We start from the raw sequence: 21,608 nt of genomic DNA, 5'->3' as shown, positions 1-21,608 counted from the left end.
ATTTAAATAATTATTTTATTTTAATTTTCGTAATATTAAAAAATCGTTACTGATATTTCAGTACGTTTTTATGTTGTTTTATTTTATTTTTTAAATATAATTATGTTATTGTATTCGTTTATTGGTTGTTCCAATTTTTTAAACTAGTATGTTCTAATTCACAATCTAATTTGTTTGTGCATTTGAACCTGAAGATCTGTTTAAGATCAAAAATGTTATTTGTTAATAAAAAAAACTTTACAACTGGTGATACAAAAGTTTTTGTGGATGGTTTTTGTTATCTTGTATAATTTTTTTTTTATTAAGAAACTTTTTCAAAATGTATCCTCATTTTATCATCACAATATAAACATAATAATTATAGTTTTGTGATTCCTAAATTTTAAATTCACATAGTCAAAGTGCTCTTTCTTTGTATAATTAAAAATTTTTCCTAATCATTTATTTCAAGAACAGTTTTGTCAAAAGTCACTTTTAATAAAAAATTTTAAAATCCAATATATTTATGATTAGATAGATTATAATATGTCTAGACTTAGAAATAAAAACTTATCAATTAATTCTATTGATCAACAAACACTATTCTCAATTTCTGCTTTTTCTAATAGGTCCTTCCAATATTAGAAAAATTGAGAGCCACGGCAGTGATTCTGCACCAGTGAAAAAGTCACTGATTGACTACTATATACAGGAATCAGTGTTATTGATTTTTGGGGGTTGATTTCTTTGCCCCAAACACCTGTAGTAATTCTGAATATCTCGTTTGAAAGATAATTGTTTTCTTAGATAGTGTGCAAAAATTTCAATTTTTCTGTAGAGGTTGCAGTAATATAAACAATCAAAAAGTGCAAAAATTGCTAAAAAAGCTGTATTTTCTTCTTTTCTTCATCTGGCATTGCAGAGGTTCCTAGAAAAAAAAAAACTACTGGATCTAGAAAGCTCAAATTTTAAACTTAAGCCTTTCTCATTATCAATGGGTCAATAGGTCAAAATTCACAGGGTTTTCCCCATAGAGCTATTTTACTTTTAAGGTTTAATTTCATGCTTATAAGAATAAAGTTGTATTAAAACAAATGATTTTCATCCAAAATGTTATCCAGAATAACAAAAACTCTAATATACAGTATGCAAATTAAAATTTCTTATAAGAATTTTACTAATAGCATATTGAAGGTAATCAGTCAGTGGCCATTGCATTGCCAAGCACCAACTGAACTGTAAATCTTAGGTCTAGATGTAATAGCACGATCATTAACCAAAAAATAATTGATATTTAAACAAATCATCCGAGATGTAAAAAAATTAGGACAATTTAGATGACAGTGAAATTTCTTTCTTAGTTTTTCTTTCATAGAAATAAGTTTGGCACTTCAAAGCAGTACCCACAAAATTTTTATTATTGTATCTTACATTTTGCCCTGAAGTGCCAAACTTATCTCTATGAAAGAAAAACTAAGAAAAAAAATATCACTGTCATCTAAATTGTCAGAATTTTTTACTTTGTGCAATTGTTTTTGTTTGGATATACAATTTTGCAATGTTCAATATTAAATAACATTTGTAAATTTTAAAACAGAGGAATGTGATGTTTCAGTAGAAGTTCAATTTATCAAGTTAGTTGTAGATCAATTTTTTAATACTTGTTACATTTCTTTCTTGTTTTAAAGTGATAATGTTTTTGCAAGGAATTCAATTTTACAATAAAATTAATCAGTTGTTATGAAACTGAATTAACAACAACTGATTTTCATTATAAATATATTTTATTTACAAGTAATGAATTAAAGTAATTCAAAGAGAATCTTCATTTTAGGGCATTCCTCGAGGCTCAACATAAAGTATCAATAAGAAAATTATTGGAAGTATTAGAACTTTCCAAAAATTCTTAACTATAGAAATAATTCTAAAACCATCTGGAACATTCCAAAACTTTTCCAACTCCAGATTTTTTACTTTCCTCTTGCAGGTGCACATCCTCATCCATCTCAAAAGCATCTACAAATAGTCTTTATTTCATTAACTAATTTTTGTTTTATTATCTAGGTTAAAAGATTTCTTTAAACAATAAATTTTTGAAAATAAAAAATTCTCCATAATGTTTAAATAAAATCAATTATTATTATTTTGCTCAATTTTCATAGATTCAAAAATTTTAATATTTTAGTACTATATGCACCTCAAAGTGTTTATCATTTACTAAGACTCAATTGAAATATCCTTATGAAATGACATCCTTTTATGATAATTTAAAAGTTTATTTTATTGATAAAATGTTCATAACTTTTATTCACACAACACACACAAACAGTAGTGACCATGGAAATTGCATCAACTATAATGTACACCAAAAAGTGTTGAACAGATATATTAAGTAGTGTATTTAAGTTGACTGCAATTTATAATGATAACATATGTAGTGCAGAGAAGAAATCAAGAATAAGTCAAAAAATAAAATTTATTACAGTAGAGCATCGATTATCCGACTCAATTGGGGACTGGGGTTGATTGGATAACTGAAAAAACGGATAACCGAAAAGTATGAAAAAATACATTATTAGTATATCCCATGTAATTAGTATATCGCTATTAACCTACTTCACCTTGAATTTTCATCGATGTTAAGCCTAACAAAATTTTTTTTTAAATAATAATCATCGCTATTGTATCGTTAAAAATTATTTCTTTATTTTGCACAAAATAAATACAGTACTGTACTGTATATTGAAAAATATAAAACAAAAAATATATATATATTCGGGTTACATATTTTACATAAAGTAGGCCTATACATTAGAAAAAGAAATCCAAAATTTTCTTTTGCTTCACAGCTGACACTCGTTTTTTTGCCGCTAAATCTCACACACGTTTTAAAAACAGCAATTGGATAGCGTCATTAAATAAAATTAAGCCTGGTTTAAATACTGGCTTGACCCTTTCATGGTGGAGCCAGTGTTGCCAGCTTAAATACACAAAAATTTAACAAAAATAATGTTAAAGTAGCCAAGACATAGCCAAATATTGTAGCGCCTCATCATATGCAGACATTTGAATTTGCTGACTAGAACGCAGTCGGTTAACTGATGTGATTGTTTATCGGAGGTCGGATAATCGATGCTCTACTGTATATACTAACAAAGAATGTCCAGTGTTGCCCAGAAACTCAGGGAGAGAGGGAAAGGGTTGAGTTGTCCTTGTTATAAGGTAGCATATGTTTCCTGCAGGATGGCAAAGAGTAACTATGCAAAATTTAGTCCAAATCAGTCAAAGGCAATTTGTGGAGTATGAAATCAGGGAAGGAGTAAGGGTCCAAGCTTAAGGTAGTGTATATTTTTTAGAGGATTGTAGAGAGTAGCTGTAATGAAATCAGAGAAAAAGTGAAGGATCTGAGTTTTATGGTAGTCATGTTTCCCATAGGGTACTAGAGACATTTGTGACATTTACTCTAAACCAGGATGCAAATGTAGATGTATTTCCTGACAATTGTGACTTTCTCTTAGGCATTTTATCATCAATAACGCTGACCTGCACATGTACACACCCAATAAGTTATCAAAAAACTCAATTTATGTACGTAGATATCTCATAACATAAGACATTCTTATTTTTAAATAATAGTCTTATAGGATTGATACTAAAACAAGGAACACACAAAAATACTATAGGTCTGTGGTACAAAAGTTTAGTTTCATCTAAGAGAAGTAAATCTGCTTCTTATTGTTTTAAGTATCCTATAATGTAAGATTATTATTAGAAGAAATAAACAACAAAGACTATATAAACAAAGCATATACACAACTGCCTCAACTGTACAAATCAAAACCAAAACTAAATAAATAAGATAATAAGTTTAATAAAGGTGAAGGGGTTGACCTTGAATGTAGCTGACAAATCATCATAAGACAAATACCATAGTAAAAACACTATTCTCATGCATTTTTCTTTTTTAGTATGAAAATAGTATATAGCCTGTGTTAATCTGAAAGGAGTAAGCTTTCCAATAGCGAAAGAATTTTAAAAATCGGTTCAGTAGATTCTGAGATTATCTCCAGCAAAGAAACAAACAAGCATTCTCACTTTATATATTAGTAATAGATAATGAACTTAAGTGTGATTTCATACCATAGCCTCACCCATACTGTTAATGAGAAATGTTTCAAGAACTTACTATTCACAGTTATGACAGAAAAGTAAAGAGGTTCACAGAGAGGACCTCTTTACATTCTCATCATATGAGATCCTAATACTTTGTATTAATATGTATGGCCACCTCTAGCCTTAATAACAACTTTGCAGAACTCTGGCATAGAGTGGATAAGTTTCTTAAAGCATTCTATATTCATTCATTATCTTTATTGTACAATAACACTAAGTACAATGTCCTGCTCAGCTTAAGCACTACAGGATCATAACCATTACAGAGAAATCCCGGGTTACAAAGAACACAAATGAATCGAGAGAAACAAAAAAAAACAACAAAAACAAACACGGAAACAAACAAGTAATGCAGCCATCTTGCTGCAGCACTACAGAGAAACTACCTGTTGTAGTGCGAACGCGACAATACAAACAAACGCGAGAGGGCGAAACAAGATGCAGCAAGGTTGCACCGACAAACCCAATCCGTGCCAGCGGCACTAATACCATTGTAACATCATCACGAACTCACGAGACTAACATTAACGCGCGAACTTAAAAGAAAAGTTGAACTGGACAAGGAACACTACGGCAAGTAGTCCGCGGTTTTGACATACAATGCCTTGGCCTTTAAATACAAAGGACACTCTTTGTCCAGGGTGTTGTGCTCGTGCTCAACAAAGCCTTCTCTTATACAGTTGGAACATTTCGGTTTTTCACTTTTCTTAGTGCATTCTTGAAATAAATGATTATCTCCACAATGGCTACAGACTTTATTTTTTGCAGAACAGTTAATCGCCAGATGTCCGAAGCTTAAACATTTGTAACATTGTCGAACTGGTATGAAGTCATATACATAACATGTCTTCCACTGTATATATAGTAGTCCCTCTTTTTTGATTTCAGTTCTAATCTCTGGTGCCACCTCTATCACCCATGATAAGTAATCATTATCTCTCTGTTTTACTGAAAACCGAACGGCAACTTTCTCTCGAAGTTCCTCCATCGTAAACTTAGTTAAAAAGTATGTATTCTGATCCTTAATATACTCCAGCAATTCCTCTTTATTGATTGACTTGGGGACAGATGCTATTTTCATAAGCGGTAAACGCCTTCTCGCATTCCGCGCAGTCAGTCCCTCCAATTTGTTTGCTTTCTCCTGTAAAAATTCAGCATCCTCCCTATTAGTAGTATCAATGGCAATTCCACCATTGTTGATTTTTCTCACCCGTTTGATAGGCATCTGACATTTCTTTACGTCAAATTGTTTTGTAAGCAGCGCTCTGGTCTCTTCGGATGTACTATTCTCTTTTTCGTTATAGACGAGCACAGTATATGTTGGTGTTAAGGGTTTATTTTCTGGCTGTGTGTTTTTAATTCCTCTTTGCAATATATGACTATATGAAGGAGCGGTCCCTGTAGTCCCTTCCATCCTAACTGAGGAAGCCTTCTCCAGATTAAGAATATTCTGTTTAACTTCCTGTATAGCATCTATATTTTTGTTACCCTGTTCATCTATTAATAGTTTAACTTCCTCCTTAGTTGCTAGCAATTCGAATTTCTCAAGCAATACTCCAGAGATAGAGTTTTTCTTAATGACCTCTTCAGCGCTCTTAGTCAAAATTTTAAATTTTTCTACTATAAATCTAATGTGTTCTCCAGTGCCTAATCTCCCTTTTGAATTATTGCGAGAGTATTTCTTATATTCCTCGATGATTTTTTCCGAGAACTCCAAAAATTCCTGAAGTGTGCTGATGGCCATCCTATTTCAATACAGAAAAAGGCCCAAGCTCGAACACTTAAACAGTAAGAACGCGAGCAGATGGTCAGCAAAGTGACGCAGCTGATATAACAGGAGTTCCGTCGATAGTCGTTGCTAAAGCAGCGGCCGTTAAGAAAATCCGTTAAAAGGTCACTGACCCCGTCAAGTGATGAAAAGTGGAAAAAACCAAACTTGCCGTAATTCACTAAATTCTAAAGATAATCTGCTCAAATTTTGAGAGAAAATTAGTGAAGGCAAGGCGGGTGAGAGAAAATAAACAAATCCTATGGATGACAAACCGGAGGCCCGACGCGGCCCACCGAATCCCGCCGAAACGAAACCAAAACTAAGTTGTAACTAACTAACGGATGGGCCAATTTGCCCCAAAATTCAGAACAATGCTCACAGACACTTTCTCAAAATAGTTCTGTCGATGTTTCCGATCCAGCGGCGTCGGTACTCCGGAAAATCGATCCGAAAAACACTGAACTTCAAGCACTCGTATCTCCAAAAATTTTTGGGTCTATCTCCAAAATTCTCACACCACCTTACTCCTCTCACTTTCACGGATCCATCGATGTAATGCACTACACTAAAACAGTTAAATCCATGGAAAAAACTTCGCGTGAACAGGAGCCAACTTTTGCATGACCGATCCGCTTCGCGACATGACGCCCTCTCAAAAAAAGCATTCTGTACCAAGCTCTGGATACCAAACTTTTCTAATACTCCTACACTTTCTGTTTAATTTCATTCTATTTGTAATTTTTATGCTCATAATACGCTAGCAATTTTCAATAGTGTTACAATCAAAACTGTTACTTGGTCAGCTTAGGCATCTGATCCAGTCTTCTTATCAAAGTTTTTTTTTACCTAAAAACAACAACTTGTGTGTTAGTTTAAGTAACAACACTAACAGACTGTAGTGAAAAAAAAACATTATATTTTATTCATCATCTTGGCATGGTGGCATAGTGCAGAGTTGTCCTGGAAAATGCAGGATTGTGTGTCACAAAACTATTTCTAGATACTGAAATTAATTTGGTAGATAGCATTCTGCATTCACAGATCCATTTATTGATATAAAGTGCACTCTACTACACCTTCACTATTACCAGTACACTTTACACCCTTTTCTAGCACTATTTTAATCAAAACAAACATTTGTTTATGATTGAACTAGTGTTGAAAAGTGTGTAAGATGTAATGTGATAGGTATATTTGTTTCCAGATTTTCTACAAGTTTTTTCTACACTTTCACTGAATATGTACAAAATGCATATTCAGTGAAGGTGTTACAATGGTGTTACAACACCATTTAGATTTCTTTTTTTTTTTACCTATATGTATATGTTTTTTTGTTATTGTCTTGTGATTGATTGTCCATGGTAGGGGGGCAACCGTGTCCTTTGGTTGAGAGATAGTTAAGGAGTTGCCTATTGTTCCTTACCATTCTTTCTGTGATTCCCATCATGAGATGATGAAGGCTACGAAGGAGCAAGAACCAAGTAAGTAAAAAAAAAAGTGTGGGGGGGGAAAAAGAATTTTTTTTAATCCATTCCCATCAAAGATTTGGAAAAGACTTCTGAAATAATTATCTCTAAACTTTGTTATTGATGAGATTCGACAAGATGAATCAGTTAATTTGGTATTAGAGGCCAATGTAAAAATTGTGGACTTTCACAACATCAGATATTTGTTTAGTACTGTGTGTGTTGATTATTATTAACGTAAAATTGGTTAAATGGGAAAATATTGTAATTTGGCTACATGCACCAAATATTGTAACTTTATTTGTTTTCTGTACAAGTTAAATCGCCTTCACCTTTGTCTTGTACCATTGAGAACTACAATCTCTATACTATTTGACTCATCAGAAACTTTACTCTCTAAATCAAGCAATCCTTGTTAAAGATCTTGCCTTTTCTTCATCGAACATAACGTTTTCTGTTAGATCTGTGCAGATTAAATTTGCATTCATCTGAAAACATACCAGAATCCCCTGTATCAATCCCCCACATGCTGTTTAGTTCAGATAAATCTCTTTATGAGCATTTCACTTGTCAGTAATGATTTCTTACATGGTATGCTTTTAAACTTACTTTGCATAGGCAATGCCAAACAGTTCATGCACTCATTTTGATGCCTGTCTTTTCTTTCCACTTTCTTTTCAGTTTAGAATAACTAATGGTGTGTTCTCATAGACTGAGATGCTTCAATGTACTCATACATTTACCTCCTGATGCAGCTTTTCCTTTAATATTGTGATCTTCATCTTCCCTTTGCAACAAATGCACAATTGTTAATTGATGAAAATGCATTCTGCATTATTCGACAAGAAAATAAAACTTCAGCATTCAAAGTAACAATTCAAAACTTTTCTACAGTGTTAACTGTCAAAAAACTATTTTACTTATAAAAATGCACTATTTTCACACAGGTTTTTATACTAGTGAATGATACAATCATCAGAGACATTGCTGTAATAGATTGTCAGCCAATGAAAAGCATTTGCATGCTTATGATGTAAAGGATGATGTAGACTTTATGGTTTTGTACAGGTCTGCTGTAAAATATGTTTACTTTTTAAACTAAACTATCATTTTTATAAGATTTAAAGAGTGATGCAATTTCCATGACCATTAATGTATATAATAAATCTCCATTTTCTACTTACCTCAACAGTGGAATAAAAAGTTATTATTTTGCTTCCTGAACAAGATTTTATATCTACCACAAAACCCCACTGATCACCTGGATATGTTCTACATGGTAGAAGGAAGATGCGTTTTTCTGTTCTGGCAATAGATATTGTCCTCACACAGGTTGAACCATCAATCTCAAACTATGTAAAAAAAAATAAATATTTTAAATCTTAATTTACTTTTATAATGATGATATGATGATAATTACTCTTTAAAACTAAGTTAATTATATATATATATATAATAAAAAATATCTCACATATAAAATGTATTTTAAAAATTGAATTATTTCATAGGAAAATACTTTATTCCTTAAAAATAGACTAATTCTCATTATATCTAGATTTCATTTAATCACAAAAATGCATTAATTGTCTAATATATTATACTTAATTTTATTTAACAAATTTTATAACAATTCAACTTATTAATTAATATTTTCTACTCAATTAAATTTAAAATACTCAATGTTTTACCTGAACAGTAAAAAATAGATCTTCATAAGTATCATGTTTCTTTAATGCTGAAACATTAGACTGAAGTTTTCCAGTAGATGTTTTTGTAAAGTTAACTTTTGTCCCAGTTTCAAGCAAAACAGCGTCAACATCTTTTTGATCATTATCATTGTTAATCACCTAAATTTAATATATTAAAAAATTAAAATATTTATCATTATAATAATAATCATGATGATAACAACCACACAAAAATTTTAAAGTTTGCAATATATAAAAAAAAACCTAAACATTCATTAAACAATTATAATTGATCTTCAAAATAACAAAAACTGCTAAATATTCTATTGAAATATTTAATAAATTATATTTATTAATATTTTAATATAAACTTTTCATTATTTGAAATAAAGCAGAAATTAAACCCAAAATAGATGCAAAAATAAAAATTTGTTAAAATTATGAAAAAAATGTAGAATTAGACAAAAACAAATGTATCATTTGTTTTTGTCTAAAGTACTGTAATCAAGTATAGTATTGTGAGAATGCATTTAAAATTGTTTTGCATTAAGTAAATAGTACACAGACAAATGGCAGATTATCTACAGATTTACTTTGTGTAACAAGTGATAGTATTTCAAATATTAAGGGATACTATATACCTTGAAAATACTAATATTTTTTTAATTTGTGATATAAAAATTTATGAAAATACTAACATGTAAACAAACTATATATAAATATTAAACTTGAAATAAATAAAACAAAGCCCAAATTTTATGATCAACCTTATACCTAATCAATTGGATTAAAAATACTATTAATGATGCTGATTAAACTAACAAATTTAGTCTAAAGCTAGGTAGTTACTATGCAATCATTTAATACCTTGTAGTTAATTTGCCATCTTGTATTAGAAATTAATATTCTAAAATTAAACTATTTTGTTTTCTTATGAAGAAATTTTGTTTAATAAATATATTGAAATGCATATAAATTTATGTAAAAGAGTACTTTCAATTATTATACATTATAAGTCTTCAGTTGTTCTTTGTTCAGTTGTTAAAATTATATCTTAATTTATAATGTCACAATGACTTTTAAATATAAAAAAAAATTAAGAAAATATGATTTCATAAATATAAAAACAAATCTTCAAACTGATGTAAATAGTAAATATTCTTTTATTTTTACATAAAACATAGCTGATAAGTTAATTGTATTAAATATTTTTAGTGATTTCCATTAATTATAAAAAATTTTCTTTCAACCTTTTCTATTATTTATAGTAATATCTAATATGTTAAAGACAAAATTAAGATATTATGGAATATATCTGTGGTAATCTTGTAACTTAAAATAAATTTATGAAGTTAATATATACATTTGTACTTATAGCAATTGAAAAAGATAATTTCAGAAGTATTATAAAAAAGTTTATAGCATTTCTTAACTTCATCAGAAACCTTTTAGCTACACATAGGTATTAAAGTTTTCTATCTTTATCTATTGCTTTAAGGTTCAAAATTACGATTTTGAATCACTGATTTAAATTCACATATTTGAAGACCAAGGAAATAAATAATTATGACAATTAAAATTTAGTATGTAGTTTAATAATCTCTAACGACACTAAGTAATGCAAAAAATGTTTTAACAAATAAATAAATAAACTTTCAATAATTATTTTAGAAGTGTTTGTTTTAATTATTAATAAAACACATTAAAATATAGATAATACAATGAAAATGCATATTTATATATGTTACAGTAAAAACCCGTTTTTAGTGAAAACGCTTTTTAACTAGTTGAAACTAGTTTTTACTGGATGTCATTGTTAAAACTAGAATTTACTGCTAGTCAAAAATAAATTTGAGTTAAAACTAGTTTTAACTAGACAAAACGAGTTTTAACAAAATGGCTTAGTAAAAATTGTTTCAACCAAGGTCATTCAGCTAACACGTTCCTATAGTGTATGATGAATTTCGTATCGCTTTAACCCTTCCCCCCCCGACATCTTGTTTACGTTTATTTTGCGATCCCTCCTAAGGCAATATAGGTCAGTCAGGCGATATTATTTTAAAAGTTCACCAAAAATCAAATTATCATTATATCTATATGAAAAAAATCACTTACATTTATTAATATCTTTAGTTTTAAATAAGATATTTTTCAATGCATTTTATTAGAAAAATTTATAAGAAAAAAAATAATATATATCAGAACTGACACATAAACTTGATAATTTGTAACATTTTGTGAAAATTAACATTGTCTAGTTACATAGTTGTTTGCTGGCACTGAACCAGAAAGAGGTAGAATATTGTTTTGTACAATTTGATATAACACTTATGCATGTATGTTTATTCGTTGTGAAATTATTGCACATTATATCAAACATTTGTTTGAAATCAAAATTTTATACTGTTATCAACTAATATAATGAATTATTATACTTTATTCACTTCATATCGAACGACATTATATCTGTTGTTAATAAATTTTACAAAAATCGATATTTACCAAAGTAACGATGAATCGGTACCCTCAAAGTTTTGCTTAAAAAGCCAGGGTACCAATCGATCGGTGCCTTCAGGGACAAAGGGTTAATTAATGTTAATAACACAGATGTGTGACCAATATTTTCAATAAATATCATATTAAATAATACAAATGTTTTAATCCCAATCATCACTATTTATTTCCCCCAAACATATTTATGTAGCTAAAATTAGTTTTAACTAATGTTAAAAGTTAAAAAGTTAATGTTTGATTTTAGTTTTATCTAAAATCAAAACATGTACAGCAGTAAATTCTAGTTTTAACTAGATAAAACAGGTTATAACAATGACATCCAGTAAAAACTAGTTTCAACTAGTTAAAACGCATTTTCACTGAAAACGAATTTTTACTGTAACATATATATATAAATATTACCTGAAAAATATTATTGGATAAATTTATTGTCAATGGAATTCCCAATTCATTTTTTATTATATAAGGTGCTGTATCTATACTTTCTCTAACAGTTGTTGATTTAACTGCTTCAGTAAATGCCTGTAAATATAAACATTAACTTGTATTTTAAAAAATATAAAAATAAAATAAATTATAAAAATTAAAAAATTTTTTAAAAGATTTATTTTTTAAGTATCTATTGAGATATTGAAAGTTAAACTTTGCTTTATATGCTTCATAGCAAAACATAACTAAATTTTAAATTTTTTGAAGTTCCAAATTTCCTGGTAATGTAATTGATGTATAATTTCAACTGTACTATTTTGTTCTTCTGTAAGAAGTCTGCTTCTATTCAAAAACTGTGTATCTGTGAGATCAATTCAGTTATATATCTCTCTATAATAAAAGTATTAATAAAGCTAATATTTTTAACTGTTGAGTTGATTGAAACTTTAGAAAATTCCAGAAATTTTTCAAGTAAATCATTTATTTTGAAAATAATAATAGTTTATTCATGAAAATAATTGCAATGACATTCAAGCACCTTCTTCCATTGAATTTGCATGTCAAGGATTTCTGGTAAATAAAAACTCAGGTTGTTTTGACTCAAAGAATTCTTCAACTGAAATTTTCATCTCGTTATCAGCAAACTGCTCTTCATCCAAAAAGTGTTGCATAAAATAGAAGACATGATAGTTAGATGGTGCAATGTCTGAGCTATATGAGGATGAGAGAGAACCTCTCAGCCAAGATCAAGCAGCTTCTGCACGGTCACCCTTGATATGTGTGGTCCTGTATTGTCATGAAAAAAGCAGACGATGTTCATTTCTGATCTTGCAGACCTTGCAATGGCAGTTAACTGATGAACTACGATGGACTGGCCACAAACTGTCTTGATCATTTCTTGTGGTCAAATGTGGGTTAGCTTCCACCAGCTGCTACAGCTTGTCATCCAACAACACAAAAGGTCTTTGTGAGTGTAACTGATCTTCAACTTCATATTATCTAGTTTTAAATTTACTGAATCAATCATAGATTGTAGACTTTAAGACAACATTCTTGCCCAATGATTGCACCATATGGTAATAACGTTTGGCTGCTTTTATACCAAATTGACAATCATAAAGCACACATACAAATTTGGTCACAAGAAAGCTTGGAAAACGACATTTATATTCTATAGAGGTCTATAAACTCTACAAACTTTTGCATCAACCCAATAATTATAGTGTCATCTTCACATTCTATAGTAAAAAATCAAATAATTTTTTGACGATGCTAATATGATGATGTAATAATCAAAAACGATGTTGTGCATAAACCACCACATATTTATATATAGCTCCTCTACTGTGCCATTTCCTACCATTTCTGTTGATGAAAACATGTACAAGTACGATAGTTTGAAAATTAAAAATTTCAAAAACTATGTTCTTTGAACATTCTGTTCTTGTTTTAAAACTACAACTAAAGAAGCCACTTAAATTGGGCCCGAGTACTTTTAAGTAGTGTATTTTTTGTTATTGCTCTCAACAAGAGGAAATAAATTTGTTCAACATTATTACTGGTCATTTTATTGCAACTTGCAGGATTCTATTTTAAATTTATCAAAAATGTCATTGTGTTAAAATGGTTTTACACGAAGATAAAGATCCAAGGTTTCAATGTCCTTATATTATATTCAGTTTATCAAATGAATCTCTAATAATTGTTTAAATTAATAAAATGGTTATTATTTATAAAATTTTTAATCAATTATATTTTAAATATTTATAAAAACACTATTATTTTTACATATTTGATTTTAAAAAATCAAGTTAAAATTCTAAAAAGTTAAATACAGTGGTGCCTCGTATAACGTACGCTGCAAACAACGGACTTTCTGTTTGGCCATTACGTGACTTGAGCACAGATTTTCCGGAATAATTGGTGACTGCTCCATGGGTGCGTTCTTTAATAGCGGTCGCTCTGCATCTCCGCTACTACGGCAGTGCACTGTTGTTTGTAGGCATTTAGGAACGACGGTGAAAGAAAGAAAGATGGCAGCACTCGCACTATTGATAGTATAGTGATAGAGGAATCTATAATTCTAAAATATGAGCTTTTAAAGGCAAAAGAAAGGTCACAATTGTAAAATTTAACCACAAAATGGATTATTTGTTGAAAAAGCATTCAAAATAGCCTTGAAAAAAATTAGAATGCCGGCTACCATTCGAAAAAAAATTCGTAAAGACACACTTACATCACCGCATGCGCTAACTTGCGCTTTCACAATTTCTAAATTTTCATTCATAAAACCACATAATGGACCCAGAAACAAAACTATCTGAACCATGGAGGACATCGTGTTGCTTTCCACCATAAACTACTGCTACAAGCAGCCGTTTTTGCCGTTCGATGGTGCGCACTCCCACCGGAATTTAGGAACGCGTTCCGCAGGAATTTTTAAACAGATGTTGCTCGCGCAGAGTTACGCAGAGAAATAAAAGAACGCACCAATGTTCATTTTTTTAATGATACAGTATGGTTATTTTATGCTGCAGAACGAATTAGATGTTTTAACATGTATTTCTATGGGAAAATGTGTTTCGTATAACGGACGTTTCACTTAACGGACGTGCACCTGGAATGGATTAAGTAAGTTATATGAGGCACCACTGTATTTTTTAAAAAAACTATCTTTTGATGTTAATAGCTTTTTCATCAGAAAAGTAACACAAATGTGTTAACACAATTTATATATATTTTGCAAGTACTTTCCATAATCTGACAATCATGAACTTCAGGCCATTTACATTCAAACAGAAGAATAAGGACATTACATTAAGAAAAAATGCAATTTTCTCCTTAAAAATATATATGTACTAATTATATAAGAAAACAAAAATGTTAATATAGAACATAGATTGTACAATATATCAAAACTAAGGTTTTACTAGAGTATAATTAAAAAGAATAATTCAGCATGAACCTAAAAGGATTCATCTGCATTCCTAGTAAGTGAAGTGCATTGGTCCAGAAGGATCAAGATCAATTAATTACTTGACTTGTCAATTAGTATGTGCAATGTTTCCAAAATAAATAAAATCCTTGAATCTGGGCTAGTTTGCAATAATTGCACATTATCCATATTGAAACAAAGTCCTTACTTATAACAACTTATTTCTATTGAATTTGGTAGTGCATCTTGCATGCATTATATTACTCTGATGAGTTATGTATCTTAATATTGTACATTTTCTTATATAATTAACACAATTTTTTTTTTTAAATTAAGTTTTATTTTGCAGTTAAATTAAATGTTCTTATTCTTCTATTTGAATATAACACAACTGAAAATAATAACTGTATTATCATCAGAAGTGTGTGTGAAATATATATGAATTGTTTTAAAAAGTGTCTGTTATTTTCTTGGTGAAAAAGCTAGTAACACCTACACAATTTTTAAAACACACATCTAGTAATAATCTGGTGTACATAATTATTTTTTTTCAGAAATTCTAAAGAAATTCTCTTTATAAAAAATTCCTTACTATTTGTAACCTTTTTATGTTCATAAATTCAGTATATATTTGATTACTTTTTAAAATACTTTAAATTCTAAACAAAATTATCAGTAATAAAGCCCAAATTTCTTATTTATGGTTACAACCAAAATGCAGTAGATCATTTTAAAATTGATTTTTATATACTAAAAAAATTCATTAAAATTAGTTATTTTTTTATATTTAAAATATTAATTATTTTAAATGTAAAATACAGAATATAATATTTATGATACTACTTAAATATACAAATCATATTTTTATTTTGGTTATTTATTTTACATAATTATTCTTTTCTCTGTTAGTTTAATTTGCATCAACAGCTAATAAGAATTATGGATAATATTCAATTAGCAGGAAAAACTTAGGAAATTAACACTTAGTATATCTATTAGTAAAACGTTATGTTTATTAGTAAAAATTTTTACTAATAAACATTTATTAATAAATAATTCATTGATAAAGTTAATTAATACAAAATGAAAACTCTGGGTGTTATTATAAATAGATACTAATGTAACAAATTGTGAAATTATGGCATGAATTAATATTAGAAAATTAAAATTAAACAGTGTAAATCTTAAATAATTACAGTATTAGGAAAATTATCATAGCTTTAATATATTTTTATTTTTTCTGTAATTTTAATATTTTACAAATTTTAATACTTACTTCAGATAGATTTGTTACAACATTCATAAATGTTTTTGTTACTGTAACTTCAAGCATATCAAAAGATGAAATTTCAATACTCATTTCTGGAGGAGGAAATTTTATTTCTTCTTCATCATCATCTGGTATATCCAAAGGATTTTTTGTTACCTGAAAATTTTTTTTTAAATTAATCAAATTAATTTTTAGAATACAACTAATTCATAATTCTTTTTTATTTTAATAGAAAAAAAAATAATAATTAAAAAAAAACAGGAAACATTGTTTCTGGTATCTTTCTGCATTATTTATATATATATATATATATATATATCACTTCATTACTGAAAGTAATTTAAAATTTCATACTCAAACAGCTTAATTTAAATAAATAGATACTTTTTCTAGCTTTATAAATATATTAAAAACTAAGAATTCAGATAAATGCAGACTGAAGAGAGAACAGTTAACTTATAATGTAGATAAATACATTTAATGAAAAAATATAAATTTTACTGTATGAAATTTCTGGTTACTCTGATCATCTAAGATATAACAATCTTGAACAAATATGATCTGTGGGTTACATGCATCCTATATAGTTTTAGTTGAATATAAAAAAACTTTGTTTATATAATAAAAAGATTTCTAAATTCATTAGAACAAAAAATTAATATTCATAACAATTATTATTATTTATACATACATTGCAATTGAGCTAATTAATTGCATTTATCAAATTCATATTTTCATCAAAATCAATATTAATAGATAAATATGATAAATTAAAAAAAAAAAGTATAACTGATCAAGTTACAGAGTTTTTCATATAACAAAAAGCAATGTGTTTTTTATACAAAGTTTCAATTTAAAAGGCATTGCCTTGAAAGTTATTTTAAACTTACCTGCATTGTTATTTCCCAAGGTTTAAGTTGTCCAGTAGGTAATTCAACAGGTTCAATGAGAGGTTCCCAAACAGCTAGTTTCTCATTATAATAACCCATTTCAACAGTCAAGTTGCATCCAATGTACAGCTTTAATTAGTAAATATTTAAATTTTTAAAATTCAAAATTAATAAAATATACATGTGTATTACACACACACAATTTATATAAAGAGAAATATTGGCAGAAATTTAATAGTACGGTAGAGCATTAATTATCCAAATAGCGATCAACCGAAACATCAATTAACTGAAAGCTTTCCAATCGGCAAATTTAAATTTCCACTAGTGCTGTGGTGCTGCAATCTTTAGCTATGTCTTGGGACACTCCAATATTAATTTTGTTGGTGTGCATGTTTTAGCTGGCAGCACTGGCACAACCATGAGAGGGTACATAAGGACGTGCCAGGATTTGAATGAATTTCAACTTGGGATAGGTTAATATATTTTTTCGTACATAATTGGTTATCCAAAAAATCAATTTTTTGAACAATCCCAATCGATTCGGATAATCGATGTTCTACTGTATTAAATATTTAATCTATTGTTTTCGTAGTAAAGAAATATAAGAAATAATATAATATCTATGTATGTATATACGTACAAGTTATTAATTTATTTTCAAAAACTAAAAGGTCCTCTTAGTGCACAAAAGATTACATATCTTTTTATTCATGTAATGTTTTCAAACTTTTATGTTTGTCATTTAAATACACTGTTTCTTTGAAATACTGCATTGTGATGATGATTCAGAAGTACTCATAAATATTAAATAAGAAGTTATTGTTCCTCAACGTAAAGCATGTTTTTGGTGTACAACATAAAACATGCTATATTTTCAGAAACTAATATGACTTCAGTTTAAAAAAAATATTTTTTAATAAACAAACATTTCTTCTACTGACAACTAAATATTCTATTCTTAATATTAGAACTTATAATTAGCCCATCTTCAAATATTATTAAATTTTATGACATACAACCTTATATCTCTGAGAACCAATATTTACTGCTTTAACAAAATTTTACAATCTGATCAACAAGGAGGAACAATCTGGGGTATACAAGATACCATATAAAAATGATCAATTAGGTCTGAACAAGGAGTATATAGGTGTCACGAACAGGAACCTCAGCAAGAGGCTTAAGGAGTACATATAATGATGTAAACAAAGAGTACTATTCAACATCACTATCCAGAGTAGCACAAACAGATGGTTCGGTTGTTAAATGGAATGAGGCTAGGATTGTTAAACCAGTGCACTCACTGTCTTTAGCAATGACTTTAGAAAAGTTTGAAATATATAAATCTAGCCTTACTGGCAAAATGTTTAAATTACAAAGAAGCCACAGTATTACCATTAACCTGGAAATATATGATCAAAAATAGTACAGTAAAAATCTAATACGTACAGCGCACTCTGTCATATTTGACAAAATGTCAAATATACAAAATGTATATTGTGTTAGTGTATTTGTATTTTGTTTTATTATATTTTATTCTACTCTATTCATTTTAATTTGTTCAATTTCACATAGTTACTCTGTTTTTCATATTTTTGGTATATTTGATATTTGGACGAAGTGTTCAAACATTTATAAATTTAAATTTCTTTTCACATAATCGTTCGAATATAGAACATTTCAGAGAATTGAAAATACCTGATGATGACCTGTTGATCAGATTGAAAACGTTTGTTAAAGCAATAAATGTTGTTTCTCAGAGATATAAGATGTGTGTGTCATAGTATTTAAAGAATCTGAGTATATATTGAAGTGTTAAATTACAAATCCTAGGAAAATTATATTGAAATGTTTTTTAAAGCAATATTTTTGAAAAATTTTAAATTTACTCATTTGGAGTAATTCATATAAAAAATAAATAACAGTAGTTCATTATTCAAATTTGTTCCAAATTTTACTTTTATTATAAAAATCTTAAATGAAACTACTAGTTATTAAATTGAAAGTTCAAATGAATCTAGAGAGCCAGACATTTGGGTCTCCCACTGTCTGGCCCTCTCCTCGCTATCAATAGAAATCATTTTTGAATAGGTTTTTAACAAATAATTCCAGATAACCTGTTTCATCACAATGTTTAAACAGTATTCCACAGGTTCTGTCATGTCAAAATTTTTTTAATCTACTGAAAAAAGATCGAAGTGAAAAAAGTCCCCAAATTTTCTATCAGTCAATAAAAAAACCCTCCAATGTGGAAATGCTGAGTGGCATCACACAAAAATTGCCTTCGGTTCTCAACATCAATTCCTATTTTTCTGCCTGACCTTGCCACATGATGTCATCAAATCTCTAGGTGTGTGGTGCATGGGATTCCCATCACACAGGAGGTAGACATTCTGCTGTTTTTCATGAAGTGTGCTTCATGATTCAAATTCATGCTGAGTGTCAAAATAAATAGGCTAGGGTTTTTATCACCAGTATTATATTTTTATGGTCACTGTAATAAAAATATCACCAAATAGTAATTTTGGTGCTATGCACCACAACCCTGAAGAGAGCTTTAATAATAAAATATACTTTTAATAATAACATAAAACAATTATTATTAACAATAATTTCAATCACATCCCTAACCCTGTAGTGGATAATCTTTGTTTTATATCATTATTTTGGCAAGCATATTTAACTCAAATGTGAGCAATGATGGAAACAGGGAAACAACAAAAACTTTATAAAAGTGTCTGTCTGTTAAGAACTACCCTCTTAAGATAATAGATATCCTGGTTTTCACATCTTTATGCGATGTGCAAGTTAAAGGGTAATAATACAAGACAGTCCATAGACCAGCCTTTTCTAAATTGTAAGTAGTCTGGATTCTGGAAACATATCTGTATTGCTGAAAGTTCAGAAAAATGCAAATACATCAATTTTTGGCATTATTCTGAGATAAAAAAAATTGCCAATTAGTGATACAGGTAGCAAATGGTTAATAATGAAACTCTAATAATTGACCTATACTATTGAAATTATGAAGTGAAGTGATTTTGAAATGTTTGTGTCACTGTAAATATTTTTTTTTATCTATTAGCATAAAAGTAATATTTAAAAAACATTTTATAGAAAAACACTTATTAAAAAACTCACTAATGAACTCCAATCCTTAATTTCAGAATGAAAAGAAGATTCTAATAAAATCATTGGGACTGTTCTTAAACCTCTGCCAGCTTCAATAGTAAGAATTATTTTTTTCATGTTTAAAACCATCTACAAGAAAGGTTTTATTATATTATGTATATAAAAATTGATTTTAATGCATTATGAATTATTATTATTATTATTATACCTCTTCTGATGCTGTTGTTTCACATACATATTCTTCACAGCAAAAGTCTTCTGTAATTTCAACAGCTTCATCTTTTCCTTTCACAGTTTCTAAAAACCAATATGACTGATCATTTACATTACAAGGTTCCCATATATTACTATAATCCACTGGTTTAATTTCATCAACAGTTTCTTCAACTTCCTGAAAAAATTTAATGTACAATCAGAAAAATATAAGTATTTTTTATTTATATCATATGTAACAATAAATAATTAATATTGAAACTATATAAATTATTAAATGAAAAATGGAAACTCACAATGAAAAAATAAATATTTTTTCCAGTATCATTATTATTCTAATGTAAACAAGTTTTTTCAATTATGTATTCACTACATAAAATACTAGGAAGTTCTCCTGATTGTGTTCAATAGTCCAACGCCAGTATTTCAAATTGCTGACAATGCTCTCCACATCCATGTTTCATTTATAACAACTTATATGAACAATATAAAGTACATATATACTAATTAAGTAACTGTAAATATTTTAAATATTTAACAAAAAAATATGATAAACAAAATTATGCAACTTAAAATACTGCAGAGCAAATTAATAGTAATATTCATAGCATCTTTACAGGAGTTAAAGATGGTATATCCAAAATACTTTTGTCAACTACTCTAATTTAACCTTGGTAATATTCTATACAAATTTAAAATCTATTGTTCACATATTTTTTTCTTGATCTTATGAAATAATTATGGACTATCTCAGTAATCCACTTAGTCCCTTATGCTCACTCAGTAATCAATCTTTGAATTTTATTTGATAGTAAATTAACATATAAATATCAAATTGAAAAAAATATAATGCTTATTTATTAGACATATTATAATGGAGACTTTGTAGATCAATTTCTACAAAAAGCATTGTGATTCTTCAGCAATTTTCAATTTTTACTAGTTTGCTTTAATTTATTTAGTTCAATTAACTTATTTAGCTTAATTAGTGCTTGCTTCGAGATCTACCACCATAACAATTAAATTGCACAACAGTTGAATAAAATAAAATAACAGAATAAAATACATCTTTTATTCAATATATTAGCTTATTTGCCATAAACAGATTCTGCTGAAGGTACTTTTATCAGATTGAAATTTCCTGA

General features: G+C 28.5%; 1 protein-coding gene across 3 annotated transcripts in view; it reads right to left on the bottom strand.

The window, feature by feature from the left end:
* Window positions 1–21,608, bottom strand: part of Vps13 (vacuolar protein sorting 13C) — a 273,667-nt gene that overhangs the window by 112,368 nt on the left and 139,691 nt on the right. For all 3 annotated transcript variants that reach the window (XM_067287043.1, XM_067287044.1, XM_067287045.1), the window contains exons 40-46: window positions 20,459–20,641; window positions 20,260–20,379; window positions 17,116–17,244; window positions 16,232–16,381; window positions 11,994–12,113; window positions 9,078–9,236; window positions 8,574–8,741 (exon numbers count right to left, since the gene is read on the bottom strand). In XM_067287043.1, coding sequence (XP_067143144.1) covers window positions 8,574–8,741; window positions 9,078–9,236; window positions 11,994–12,113; window positions 16,232–16,381; window positions 17,116–17,244; window positions 20,260–20,379; window positions 20,459–20,641 — 1,029 coding nt within the window. The remainder of the gene's footprint in view (window positions 1–8,573; window positions 8,742–9,077; window positions 9,237–11,993; window positions 12,114–16,231; window positions 16,382–17,115; window positions 17,245–20,259; window positions 20,380–20,458; window positions 20,642–21,608) is intronic.

This window comes from Centruroides vittatus, unplaced genomic scaffold (genome assembly GCF_030686945.1).
Source record: "Centruroides vittatus isolate TY-2023 unplaced genomic scaffold, ASM3068694v2 scaffold_435, whole genome shotgun sequence".
Classification (NCBI taxonomy): Eukaryota; Metazoa; Arthropoda; class Arachnida; order Scorpiones; family Buthidae; genus Centruroides; species Centruroides vittatus.
Note: the sequence above shows the minus strand (reverse complement) of the source record. Positions and strands in the feature narration are given on the sequence as shown.